At 30.7% G+C, this 14,623-nt stretch overlaps 2 protein-coding genes across 3 annotated transcripts in view; one reads left to right on the top strand and one right to left on the bottom strand.

The window, feature by feature from the left end:
* Nucleotides 1–14,623, bottom strand: part of dsb (scavenger receptor class B member debris buster) — a 55,572-nt gene that overhangs the window by 35,365 nt on the left and 5,584 nt on the right. The window contains exon 1 of one of the 2 annotated variants that reach the window (XM_081976877.1): nucleotides 11,360–11,688. The exons of the other annotated variant lie outside the window; for it this stretch is intronic. The gene's annotated coding sequence lies outside the window, so the exon portion shown is untranslated. Of the gene's footprint in view, nucleotides 1–11,359; nucleotides 11,689–14,623 lie in introns of those variants that run through there. 2 annotated transcript variants of the gene reach the window in all.
* LOC145726446 (uncharacterized) lies at nucleotides 12,551–14,394 on the top strand. The gene is made up of 4 exons (XM_081975513.1): nucleotides 12,551–13,128; nucleotides 13,466–13,602; nucleotides 13,866–13,937; nucleotides 14,277–14,394. The coding sequence occupies exons 1-4, from the start codon at nucleotides 12,977–12,979 to the stop codon at nucleotides 14,378–14,380; spliced, it is 465 nt and encodes a 154-aa protein (XP_081831639.1). The 5' UTR covers nucleotides 12,551–12,976; the 3' UTR covers nucleotides 14,381–14,394.

The raw sequence follows: 14,623 nt of genomic DNA, 5'->3' as shown, positions 1-14,623 counted from the left end.
GTAATAGATAGAAAAAAAGTTGCATACGTGTTCTGATCTCTTTTTCTGAGCTGAGATGACTGGCGAAAAGTGGGCGGCGCAAACTTCTTTTGTTTCAAAGATACGGGGGGTTTTCGAAAATTGGTAATTTTTGAACCTCTTCTGTATTTCAGTTGCTGTTAAAGTTATCAAAAAAGGAAGAACGGTTTCCGGTAGAAGTTTTCATGTAGAATCCAATGGCGTAGTCAGTTTTTTTCTATTCCATTTAGTTTCTGACATATGACAGTAAGTTACATTTTTTTAAATGGAACATCCTGTATATTTTTACGTCATTTAATTCTGTTGATTTTTACCTTTTCAACGGTGTATACAGCATATAAGTTTGTAGAGGTTAATCCTGTTATTTAAAAAAAAGACCTTTGCTAAGCTAAACAAGGCCAATATCTAAAATACCAAACAAAATCGGAAATCATATAAACTAACACATCAGAAAATTAAATATTTTTAATAAATCTTATTAAAAATCTGAGTTACAAACAGTTCTACCGTCACTTTAATAAGAAAAGAGGCCATTTCTATTTTCTACTATTTTTAAGGTAGAAGTTGAAAAAACTGTTTATAAACGATATGTAACATGTTAATATAAACATAGCCAAATTTTTTTTCAACTGTGCGTATTTTTATACATATTATTTAGCACTTTTTTGTTAAGGAAACGCCTTTTTTCTAATTACCAAGATTAACGTTTACAAACTTATATGTTTTAATACACAAAAATTTACAGGTTTTTACTTTGATTTTTTTATTAAAAAGATTCATAACTCAATGTCAACGACCACGAGAATAATTAAAATTGCATCAAGACGGTTCTCATATTGCCGATTGTTTTAAAACGAAAAATAAATCATTCGTTTATTATCCCAGAACAGTAGGTTAAGGAATTGTTAATTGAGGTCAACGAGCTGCATGCAAAGTTATCCAGTTGCGGTTGGTGAAACCGACTCTATTAAAATCATTGATACCTGCCTATAATAGCTAAGGTACTTAACATTCTTGATTTAACCACAATATTACTTGATTAAATACCAAATAGGGAAGTTTTTCTAATCTTGCCAAAGTTGTTTTAAAATGAATTTTTGCAGCTATCCTGACAAACGTATACTACAGGGTGATTCCAAAGTTGGTGCTTTCCTTTCACCTGCGAATAGGGCTTCAAAAAATAAGGTTTTTTTTCCTTTGACGATTTTTCGAAATATGAACAATAACGAAGATACAGGGTGTCAAAATTTTACTGAAAAAAAAACAAAATAAAAAATAACTTAAATTTAATTTTAACTAACTACAGGTTATTCTTTATTATCAGACATAAACATAAACAAAAGATTTCAGCCGCCTTTGAACTAAGTTTTAATAATTTGACATTTTAAATTAAAACAGCATTTAATTTTAGGCACGCATTAAGATGGTTTTTATTTTTTTACTCGAAAGCGGTGCGTCGTAGCAAAAAATAATAAAAGGGGTTTTATTTTTAGAATTGAACAAGGAATTTAATAATAAATTTTATGTTAAAAAAAAACTAGTAGGGTAATATTTTTTTTCGAAAATGTTTTTAAAAAATTATAGGCGCGCCACTGGTAAACGTAAAAAATTGTTGTTTTTTGAAAAATTTTCTTTCCACGTAGCTACAGACACCTACAAAATTTTGTTTAATTACTTCAAGTGGTTTGACCAAAATCATAAAATTTTTATTTTTTCAGTAAAACTTTAACACCCTGTATCTTCGTTATTGTTCATATTTCGAAAAAGCGTCAAAGGAAAAAAAACCTTATTTTTTGAAGCCCTATTCGCAGGTGAAAGGAAAGCACCAACTTTGGAATCACCCTGTATAAAATACCCCACTTAACTTGTCAATCAAAGTATAATAGCGGAAACTACACTTTTATGAATGATAACAATGTTGTTAACCACTTATACAATGTGTCCATAGAGAATGGAATAAATTCGATTAAAATTCAGGGAATTATTTTTCAGAAAAATGCTCGGACACATATGTTATTATTTTTATTTTTAACCAGGTATGTAATAACGTTATTTCTTATGTGTAAACCAGGTGGAAAGATGAAAATTACCTGCTTTTACTTTCCACCCGGGTGGAAGGTACTCACTTCCACCCTTTTTCAGAAATCTCCATGTTAAAGCACTTTAAGAAACGTTTCAGCTCAAAATATTAAAGAAAGAATAGCACAATAATGACGTTGCCAAGATTGTAAACAAATCACCAGTCGTTTATTATGGTTGAAGTCATAACTATTCGTACACTTATTGTTAGAGACTATTAGCAATAAATATTTCAACTGAATGATTTATTAAAAGTTCGATGAGATTATGATAAATGCTTGAAAATAAAATAGTATACAAACCACGGTAGAAAGTTTAATTTCTGTCTCGAGATAAAGTTACTACCTAACCTAACTACCTAATCTCTCGACAGAAATCAAACACTTTCTACTTGAGTATGTAATATCGAGTACGTATAATCGATATAAAGGGTGTCCCAGTTAGGACCTTCCAGTTGACATTTTCTAACGAGAACCTTAATTTTTTGTTGCATTTATGAATTCTACGTAAATTTCTGGATATTTTTCATGTTACATCATGTTGATATTCAGCTTGTTTCAGCTTAAAAAAATAACATTGAAAAATAATTATTTAAAAAAAACCGTATACATCTGGCTGGTGATTGGTTTATTGTCGCAAAGTTTGTTTTTTTCTTAGATAATCCATTAGTATACAGGGTGTTCCAAATTTCAGCAAGAAACCACACTTATAATTATTCAAATGGGATAATGAATTTTTTATTCGGTTTTTGGAATCTACGTAAAATTCTAGGCCTATTTGATGTAAAATGTCTATATAGATCAACTGATTTTGCTCTACCTGTCTTGATTGGCCGTCCCTCAAATCGAGCAGAAATTCTTAATTTGAGCAAAATTTTCGTGCACTTATCCAGATAATCGTGAAAAGCTCGCTTATTTGACCCATCCTGTATATACGAGCCATATAACAAAAAAAAGCTATTGAATGGTGCTCTTACGTGACGTTGAGCGAACACGGCTACATTTCCCGGTTCGGCCGCTAGAGGGCGTCAAAGTTAAACTTGCTTTTTTGTAGTTTTTGCTACATACCTCAGGAACGCTTCAAAACCGTGAGAATTTAATTTTTTAATTACTGTTTTTTATCATTATTGAACACTATTTTTAATAAAACATGTTTTATTTTTCAACCGTTATTTTCTCGAAAACCTCGTCGAAAACAGCTGAATATCAACATAGGATATGCTACATGAAAAAATGCCCAGAACTTTACGTAGAAACTGTAGTTGCAAGAAAAAATTCTCATTTGAAAATGTCAACTCGAAGGTCATATCTCAATTTTGGGCACCCTGTATATAATTTTTTTTTCTGAAAAATAATTCTTTGTATTTTCATAGAATTTATTCTATTCTTTATGGACACACTGTATAATAATACCCCATTAAAAAGTAAACGAAGGAACAAAATGCACTGGTGCGAAAATTTCTTAATAGTGGCAGATAATTATTTGAGGAATATCGCATTAAGGTCAACAAAATTATAAGAAAGTTATAGATTCACTGATTAATGATTTGGTTATTTTGTAGAAATTGCCGATAATAGTCATACATTAGTATTAGTTCAGTGAGTATAATAAAAGTTCCCATCAGTGCACTTGACCCACTTTTAGGATTGTACTCAATTTCTCTTCCTTATTCGGGATTAATTGCGCTTTATATGGTTTTTGTAATTGTTGTATTGGTTTTCCCAGCTATTTTATCAAACACACAGTTACGGAGATAATCTGTCGCAACGCAGGTTCTTCATAACCAAAATGGCAAAAACAAATAAAAAAACCGAAAGTGTTATGTGTGAAACAGGTACTGGGTGACCCAGTACAGAAACATATTTAATTTTTAAGTAGGACTTCGTTCTGAAATAGTTTTGTAATACTTTCTCGAACGATGTTATATAGGCGTTATTTTCATTTCTCTTACATAATCCTGGTTAATCATTGGTCCGTATCTTGAGGCTGCCTTTGTTCAATCGAATGTTGAATTTATGTTCTTATTGTAGGTTTGATTCAGTCAGTTTTTTTTTTATTTCCTTGTTATAAGTTAATTTTTAGGAATGTGTTAAAAAAAAATTACACCAACACAATTACAAAGTTCAACCATTTGGATCGTTCTAATCAGGTTTAAAGTGAAATTGTTTAAAAAAAATCATGATATCTAATAAACCCACTTGCTAAACAAAATCAGAATTAATTCCTGTCAGTGTAATTAATTTAAGTTTTACGTGTATACTCCTTATATTATTACGTATTACATAAATCTTTCAGACATACTAGACTTTTATATTGTGTAATAGTATTAGCATCTTGGTACTAAATACATCCTATCGAATTACCGTTAGTTTCTTCGCACTGATACCCAAATGGTGCTAAATAGTTGAAAGTGATGATTTTATATTCGATTTTACTGACTTTATGAACTTTAGTGGTTTTTATTAATGTTTTGATTGATTGATTATAAAAATCATTTTTCGTTCATTAATAATGTGTGTAAGACTGAAAAAAGTGTCAGTTTTAGATATTCCAATGTTTCAGCTCAGTGTTGAGCCTGATTCATGCTGATAATTGTTAGAAAGTCGTTGAAAATGAAAAATCCACACTTTGTAATTTTATTAGAAATAATCCTCGTAGAATACTAAAGTCAAGTTTGATTAAGAAATGTTCCTTTAATAGGACAGAATTTTCGCTAAAATAATACAGAAATCTTCAAGGATTAATTAAAATGAATAAAATGCTAAATATTTTTCAATTTAATGTGGCGGTTTCTGAGATATCTTACTAAAAATTAATTAATGTGGTTGCGTTTTTGTTGGTTAGGAAACTGTGGAAATTGTTAAAAGCTCTTTAAAAATATTTTTGGAGAAAATTTTAAGAGAATTTAAGAAACTTTAGGATAATTTAAGAGAATGATGAAGAAAAAGGTATTAAATGCACATCAAGAGCAACAGTACAAGCAATGGAATTTGGAAATTATAAATTGCCAGTAGATGTAATTTTTGGAGGAATTACACTGCAAGTAGTCTTTAGAGCTGCGTGGAGTCCAGTTTGACAGTTCATACTTTCATACTTTTTTTACGTCAAGTGACAGCTGTCATAACTGTCGAAACCCGTTTACCAGTGACCTAAAACTACAAAATTAAAAATAGTTGCTAATTTGAGGTATTACACTGAAAGTAGTGTTGAAAGCTCCATGGAGCCAAATTTGACAGTTCGGACGTTAAGATACATTTTAATACTTTGCTTGCGTCACGTGACAGCTGTCATAACTGTCAAAACTCACTCATCAGTGACCTGCAAGTATTAAATGCCAAATAGATGAGTTTCTATGAGGAGTTGTACTATAAGTAGCATTATATACAACTCCATGGAACCAAATTTTACAGTTCTGACGCTAAGAAACACTTTTTTACTTTTCTTACGTCACGTGACAGCTGTCATAACAGTCAAAACCTGCTCACCAGTAACCTAAAACTACAAAATTAGAAATAGTTGCTAATTTGAGGAATTACACTGAAAGTTGTCTTTAAAGCTCAAGCAAAACAAATTTGACAGTTGAGACGAAAAGAAACACTCTAATACTTTTCTTGCGTCACTTGTCAGCTGTCATAACTATCAAAACCCATTCACCAGTGACCTAAAAGTATTAAATGCCAAATAGATGTTTTCCTTTGAGAAGTTGCACTGTAAGTTGTGTTTACAGCTTCATGGATTCAGATTTCTCAGTTGTGACGTTAATAGAGACACTTTGATACTTACGTCCCTTAACATCACAACTGTTAACCTTATGGAGCTATAAATACAACTTGCAATATCACATTACAACAAAAGTTTAACTCCACAGAATTACAGATAACAATTGCGGTGTGATTTATCAAAGAGACGCGACTATTTGACATTTTACACTTTTACGGTTTAATGAGTTTTGACAGCTGTCAGGTGACTACTAAGCCTGTCATAAAACGTCATAGTTAGTTCAGTTTGTCAAAGTGGTCCACCTTTTTCAACCACACGAATTAAAACCTTTTTGAACATTTCGACGTTGCCAAAATGAGTGAATCAAGAGTTTTGGCTTTGACAACGTTGATTTAAATACAATTTTCAATTTTTTCACGGGAAAAAATTGACTTTTGTATAGGAAGAAACAATCAGGGTTAAATGATCATTGGCTAGATCATTTAACTTGACAAAGGAAAATATCTGGATAATTTGTTGAGTAAAACATTTTATTCCAACTGGCACCTATATTAGGATACAGGAGAGCTTATTTTACACAATGGACCACAACACTCTAGTTTTTGATAGAGCATTTGACAATGTTTCCTCTGTAGTGGTTTAAAGGTAATTCCATTCACAAAGAAAGAGAGAAGGTTTAGAATGTGTCTATCGAGAATGTTTCTTTTATTTTAAGTTTAAAATTGACTAGAATAGAGTTAGACAACAAGGATTAGACTCCGAAATCCTCGGATTTAAAGCCTCTAGATTTGTCTTGGGGGTTATTTCACTAAAGACTGCACCTGCTTCACAAAAAACCATCATGAAGTTTATCTGAAATGCTAGATTGTAGAGTTGTGAGCAGAGAAACACTTTTTGTGCAATATGTTCTATAAAAAATACAGTTCTTAGGATTATGGAAAAATGCGGCAGATTTTATACATTTGTTAAAATTGTGGGATTTTAATCAGAAGAATAATAACTTTGCATGTTTTAATTTGATGATGAAAAAGAAAAAATAAACTTGACCTGACACCTTATAAATTTACCTATAACAAACTAGAAACAACATAATTCTAGCATTTCTAATTCAAGAATACATAATATAAGTAACTAAGTTTAACAAAAATAAAAAGAATTCACGAACACAACAAAAAATAAAGAACATTCACGAAGATATTATGTAAGTTCCTAATGTTTGTCTAATTACCTCTAAACTACTACCGGTAATATCACAATTTTCAGCACTAAGTAAGGGCCTTACAATCTATCAAAATGTAGCAAAATATACGGGGTGTCCTGTTCTAGTTGTGTAGCAGTTTTTTTCTTATTGTTTGTGAGTGTCGTGTTAAAATAAATAAACTATTTAATTAATGGATAGAAGAATATTATACGGAAATCAAAGTGGAGCAGAAATCCGTCAAGACATTTCTAAAGTTCGAGTCAACATATACAGGATGCATAATGATTTTACTTCGGCAACAGTGTCCGTTTTGTGTTAGTTTATTTTGATTTTTTGGTATAGGTTTAGTGTTTTTAGAGGCTGAACTCAATGGAAGAAAAATGCAAACTACGTAATGTTGTGTGTACCTCCTGTACACTTAAAATGTTAAATGTAGTAAGTAACATGTCTGTTAAGCAAAGTTCTGTAAATTTTTACTAATGTTAAGAATTAATTGTTTTTTGTGTGTAGCTTTTGTAGCTAATAAATAATTTATTCCTATTACCTATTGGATTTTCAATTCTCCACATTGACGTTAAAGAATATCCACATTTGTTTTTGGTTCACTCTGCATCAGTTGTAAATCAATTTTGATGTCTGCTGTCTGCATGTTTCTCTTCATTACTTAACATCAAACTTTTACTGTTAAATATTTTTAATAGTTACAACAAACCCATTAACACATTTAACACATTTTACAAAAATGTAACTATTTACAGTTAGGCAAAACTTCTGCCAAACACAATGGGTTTATTAACCTCATCACTAATTCCTAAAATAACTGAAAAAAATAATGCTGGTTTTTAATTATTAGTTTTAAATAAACACAATAGTTTTTGGTATTATTGAAAAACGCCGTCGATATAATTCACATTCGAAAATGCAATACAGGTTAACAGTGAAATTTGCTTAGATGTCATTTAGTAACACAACTGAAACGTGCATCAGTTAAACAATAACAATAGGTAGAATTACGGGATCCTTGACTCCTAAACCATTAGAAGACGTGCCAATAATAAAAATATTTATAAATATTGCAAAAACAGCAAGTTTAAAAAAAAACATTATACATTTTGCTCTTTTACCTTAAAGAACAAGGACTTTTTTAACAGAATGGAAATCTTGCTTTCTCTCAAGAAATCAAGTTCTATGTCATATTGTTAATGGCGCGAATTTCTTTTGTTGAAAAATCATTCACTCTTCAGCTGTTATCATGAGGAAATGTTTGAGGTTAGACACGAATTTGACCTAAAGTTATGACCCTAAATACAGCCACAATAAAAATGAAGATTCCATTCAAGTTTGCAAAGTAGATATTTGGGTCATAGGTTACATGAGAAGAGAGTACAGACTAAATTACCTTGGTGCAGATTATTGACTTGGAAACCACAATTACCTAGTGGTCTACTAAGAAGGATTGATAGGAGATGTACAGATACTTTGTTGCATTTAAGCAAATTGTAAAGAGATTTTTTTTAGTTAATTGTAAATGATTAATTTGCTGAATTGTTGTCTTGAACTTTATGGTTATAGTGCTCTTCAACCCAAAATTGGAAAGTTCAAGCATGTAAGTACATTAACAATCACTTTTTGACTAACAAAACGTAAAATGCTTTTCCAGTAATGCAGATAATTCTGAATATCATTTGTTTAAGCAATAGTGAAACTGAGTAAAGTGAATGGCATTTATATGCTAAAACTGTTGCAAAATTTGCAATTTTCTATCACTATATGCAGTTCTTAAAACCAGCTAAATTGCTTAAGTTGCTTCAGTGTAAACAAATACAATAAAAATGTCTTAAACAAATTATTGACCCACACCGGCGAGCAATTAAGTAGAAATTAAGGACAATTCCGCTTTAGATTGTATAGGTTTAAATTGTATTAATTATTCCTCAATTATGTCATAGTATTAGGCGCTGATTTGTTTAGTTAACATAAGGGGAATGCGGAAATCACAATTTTGGTTATAATTTTTCAAATTTACTACTGTATACAATAATTCAAATTAGTAGTACTTCGCGATTTTAGGTCAACGTAATAATTAATACGTTATTAGATAACAACCGGCTTGCTCCGCTTTATACGAACAATTATTATTAAAAAGAGGTTTTGCAACCTTTTCTAAAGATTTTATTTGGCAATAACGTCTGCAAGACTCGTTCTGGTAATTCCGCATTCAATTTAATCACCCCGTATATAGAAAGTTAAGAAAAGGGAGTAGAGTACATTTTTGTATTTAAGTTTGCCGTGCACAACTGTGTTCTAGCCCGGTATTTTCAGATAAAAGTGTTTTTTTTTTTCATAAAAAATATATCTTGACTAAAGTAAGCAGCAACTAACCTCCTAACTGTCACAGGAACGAAGTTAGAAACTGTAATTTTTTTGTTAAATATCGGTTATTTGTAATTAAAAAAACTTGTCTTGAAAAAAATATTTAAAAAAAACTAAAATTACGTGCTATATTTTGATGTTTGAACAAAATTTCTAGCTGTTATGGTAATCATTGTGTCAAACAAAGACATCTTTGAAGAAACGGAAGAAAGATAAGGGTTTGAAGGAAACTAAGCGAGAGAGAAAGACAAAGAAAATAGGGAAAGAGCAATGACTGATGAAAATTTAAAGAAAGTTAGAATCACAAAATAGTTTAAAAATCGACTATACATAGCAATTGTAATCCGATTAAGCCAATTTGCCTACATATTAATATATTTTTGGGACACTTTCGATTTATGAGGAACGCACTATACTTTATGTGGAATTTCAGAATTTTGATAACCCAAAAATTGGGGTTCCATGGCGGGTACTGGAGGGTTCCTCCTAATTAAATGCATTTGTCATAACAATTACGGCATTAATATTTTCAAAGATAATTTTCTTTAATAACAAATTCTGAATAAATCCTAAAATGATAATTCAACTCTATTTTATACAGTGTGTTCCTAAATTATTATTATTATTTATTTAATTTTTCGTGTATAGGATGTTTAAATTTAAAATTTCATTTTCAACAGCTTTTTGCAAGTTTCCTTTTTAATGCTAAAATTGGCTCAGAAAGAAGTTTAACTGAATTTTAACACTTTCAGATTACACTTTAAACCTGTTTACTAACGTTAATAAGACTTAATTCAGCTTATCTCCACTGATGGTTATAGTGGTAAATCTCATTAGATTACAGAATTTACTTCAAGCACATTTCAACCGTATTAGCATTATTTATAATTTTTTTAACACAAAAACATGTTAATTAAACCGTAAGCTGAAAATGAACCAGATTAGACTATTTCAGAGACTATTTTGCTTCTCTGTTTGTTGCAATGGTAAATCTCGTTAAGACAGTGATTCGTTTTAACGTAAATTCGTCCTTATTGACATGACTTTTATCGAATTTATCTGTCAATTTTGAGGTGGACGATGTTAATTTCTGAGTTTTGATCTGAGCCTTAACATTGTCTGTTTAAATTGACCTTCTAAACCGATATAAATCATATTCCTTCAGTTTAAAAAAAAAACAGTTGTCTATAAGGTTCAATTTAGTTTCTTCTCATTGTTTCTTACAATGGTAAATGATAAAAACAGTGAAAAATATGTTCTATGCATTCAATATAAAATTGTATAACTAATTTAAGTTGTTTTTTTTAACATTCAGTTACATTATGACAAATTTTATATGATTTTCAAAAGTGATACAGTTTTTTTAAACATCAAGTTTCTTTTTCCAAGAACTATTTCCTTTAGTTTTTGACAAATAATTAATTTACCTAAACTAACATAACTAAACCCTTGAAACATAACAGGGTTTCGTCAGTAAGTTAGATAGCAATAAATGTTCCACTTATCAAAAAAATCAAGAAAAGCTTGTCTAGATTACTCAATTTTCGATCTTTTAGCTATTCTAAAGTGGTACATTTTTCTTGTTACATTTGATCAAGCACCAATAGTGATTAAATTGCACTCTTTTCAACCTTGTTCTTTAAAGATTTTGCTTTTTGGAAAATTAATATATGCCCAAAAAATCTACTTAAAACTAAAAGTTAATATAGAATCTAAAAATCACGTAAGTCAGAAATAAGACAGTTTAAGCAACGTTTCAACTGAGAGTTGGTTCAGAAAAGCTTTAGGTTCAAAATTTTCAAAACTAAAAATAACGGTTTTACTGAATTTTGGGTTCACACCATTTGGAATATAATAGCTAAAATTTTACGTCACTTTTTGGTTATGTAATTTCGTTATATCACTGCAAAACATGTGTAAAAAATTACTAACACAAGCTTGACTAAGCAAAATTTTAAGCCAACTCACCCTGTAACACTGTTGTAATCACTAGTAATTAAAAAAACGCACTCTTATACAACATCTTCGGAATTAACTTCAGTGTGTTTGCACTTAAATAAATTTAAACACCGACACTTATAGCAAAACTGCCCCTGCGGCACCAATTCCAAATCGTCCTAAAATCGCAACACTCCATTTTATTTAGGTTTTTTTTCACTGAAAACACTATGATTTTTAAAAATCAGACACTAGTAACACGCGTCCGACTGAATGAACGGAGAAATGATCATTCATAAACAATACGTGACTACAACGAGTGTTGCAGAAATCCGAAGTCAGCGAGCCGAGGAAAAGAATACGGACGTTCTAGTTGGTGCCAATTCGATATTTAGGAACCCGTAGATCTTAGTTGGAGAATGGTGATTTCGGAAGGGGAAAGGGTTTTTTGATGCTAAACTGTGTATATTTCACAATAACCATTGTCTTTGTCACTAGATGATAATTTGTAACTTAGGGTTACACTTGGTGGGTAAATAGTAAGGTAAACTAAAAAAAATCAGTTAAGCAAATAGAATTTTTTTATATTTACTACCCCAATGTTGATTTTGCTGAATTGAGTATGAAACGACCGAGATATTTGATCGGAAATAGAGTGAACAAGCTTTTTGAAGATATCACATTTTGAAAGCTTCTAACTTCATTTTTGTGGCAGTTAGAAGTAGACTAGTTACGTTAAAGACTAATTACTGAAAAAACCGGCCTAGAACACTGTGGTGCACGCCTAACTTAACTACAAAACTGTAGCATACTCCCCTCCACAGAATTTGAAAATATAGTGCATTTCTAATATGTAGGCAAATTGGTGTAATCGGATTACAATTGCTATGTATAGTCGATTTCACCGATTATTATTTTTTGTTGTTTTCGTATTTCCTTCAAATCTTTTCTCCTTTATCTACCTCGTATTCTTTTGTTAACTGTCATTGCTCTTTTCCTATCTTTTTGGTATCTCTCTTTCCGTTTTCTTCAAACTGTAATTTTGCTTCCGTTTCTTTAAAGATAACAAATGTCCTTATTTGAAAAGTGCTAACTTGATTAATATGACAACTCGATATTTTGTTCAAACGTCAAAATATAGCACGTAATGTCAGTTTTCTTTTTCTCAACACATTCTTCTTTAAAAAGTTGCGAATAACCGGGATATTTGACATGAAGTACAATAATGTACTAGAAATATTGATGATAAAGATGTCACAAATTGACAGCTCCTAACTTTGTGCAGGCCCACTAATCTCATATAGGCAATGTGAAGCCTTGTTTTGGATTCTTTCGAGACCCAGGGGGAGCTACTGTATTGTTTTTACCTGTAGATGGTTTTGTGGTTAAGCAAAACAAAATGAAATGAATGTAAACAACTTTTGACAAATTCAAATTTTTTTAGACAAGTCTATTTATTAAAATATTGATATTATGGTTGAAGTTTTTAATTTATAACTGTGATTTATACTCTTAGCTAATTCGTGCGTGGTGTTTTTATAGTGTTTTCTTTCGTTTGTGCAATTTTTCCACAATAGGTTTTTTTAGTTTTCTTTTTAGCTTTTGGCTGGGTTTTACAAAGAATTTTGTCACTATGGGCAAGGCGGGATGTACCATAAAGGGGTGCAGCCCTTCAAAACATTCCCGACGATTTCGTTTCCTAACCCGGAAAAAGACAGTGTTACTTTTTCACTGTGGAAACAATTTTTAGGACGATTATTTATTTTACTTCTTTGTTCTAATATGGAAATTTATAGCTGGTAAGTTCTCAAGTAAAGTTCATTTTTATTCGTTATAATGTTAAGGTAGTAAGAGGATTACCATTAGAGGTTTTCAAGGAGGCAAAGAGAAAATAAGTTTAATGATTTGTAGAACTCAACATAGCTCCTTAGTATATGACGATTATTTTTGTAAGTATAGTGGAAAACTAATGTATTCTTTTGCATAAAGGGCGTTTAAACAGCACTATGACTCACTGACTAATAAATGTATCTGTTTTAATATCCTAGTTTCGCACTATACCTAGGTACTACTAATAGTAGTACTTAATAGAAATAAGGTACAGTAGATAAAAATGAGACTGAAATGTATTTTCAGGTATTATGTGTGTGAAAAGCACTTTTTGCCTGAAGATTTTAACCCATATAACAGACGCATGCTAAAAAAGGGAGTGATTTCTTCAAGGTTCTTACCAAGTGCTTGCCAGCAAGTACCAAAGGACCCAGATTCCCCAAGTAATTTTATTCAAATAAAAATATACCTATACAGTGATGTCGCGCATGTTAGTATTAGTATTTTTTTTTAATTGAGGTTTTGTTTCCTGGAAAAGCTGCTCATAGCATGTTGGGCATATCCATTTAAAATCTAATAAAAAAAAATGTGGAAATTGAGTGAGTGCTCTTTCGTTGCACTTACCTAACACCTCCACTGTGTGAAAATGTGAAGATGGACCTATATACTTTTCGTTCTTGTAATATTTGAAATGTTTGTTTCACAGAATCTCTTGAAATCCCCTCCATTGACTATGAAAAATTAAAGAACTTACCAGATCAAAGACCATCAACTTCTGGTAAATATGAATACATATAATTATTTGGTATAGTTTGTTTTTTTCAAAAGTTTAGCTATATCATATCCCGCGTCACCACATTACGTTTGAATGAACTGATTTGATATATCTATAATTATTAGGCACGTATTCACCAAAAAAACGAGCAAAAATGAACAGGACCAAACATTTGTTTGACATGCACAAACCAAATCAAATTACATACGCTCTTTAATCCTCAAATTCTCATACAGGTATCTGTGCATATCCAGTAGAATAATATTTATAAACCTGTTAAGTATTCCTAGGTTTATATATATTTTTTTTTAAGTAAATTTTCCCAAAATAATCCATCAACAGGCAATCCTAATCAAGATGTGCTTCCAACTTCCTCCATCTTTTCCAAGAATGAATCCCTGTCTTCTGGTAAGTTTCACGTTTTAAAGAAGCAAAATAAAAAATAAAAAACCAAAAAAAACCAACCAAAAAATTATTTTAGTTTTATGTATAAAGTGTAGCTTTATGATCTATTCTTAACTATAGTCTTAAGGTCTTGGGTTTTGCACCAACTTACTAACCAAAAGCTTATTATTTTTGTAGAGTATGTGTTTTGTATGTTCATTTCCTTAAAATATATATAATATATTTTGCATACACTGGACTTTGTTTTATTTACCTGTTTCTTGAAAAAAAAACATGAAAGAAAG

Source organism: Ips typographus, linkage group LG3 (genome assembly GCF_016097725.1).
Source record: "Ips typographus isolate SLU linkage group LG3, UJ_Ityp_2.0, whole genome shotgun sequence".
NCBI lineage: Eukaryota > Metazoa > Arthropoda > Insecta > Coleoptera > Curculionidae > Ips > Ips typographus.
The sequence above is the reverse complement of the archived record's forward strand: the minus strand, read 5'-3'. Positions and strand labels throughout refer to the sequence as shown.

Excerpts from the sequence above, each read along its gene's own strand:
- LOC145726446 (XM_081975513.1), top strand. The coding sequence starts at position 12,977 with ATGTACCATAAAGGGGTGCAGCCCTTCAAAACATTCCCGACGATTTCG. Across the intron at positions 13,603-13,865 it reads AAAGGACCCAGATTCCCCAA|AATCTCTTGAAATCCCCTCC; the intron begins GTAATTTTATTC and ends TTTGTTTCACAG. Across the intron at positions 13,938-14,276 it reads TCAAAGACCATCAACTTCTG|GCAATCCTAATCAAGATGTG; the intron begins GTAAATATGAAT and ends ATCCATCAACAG.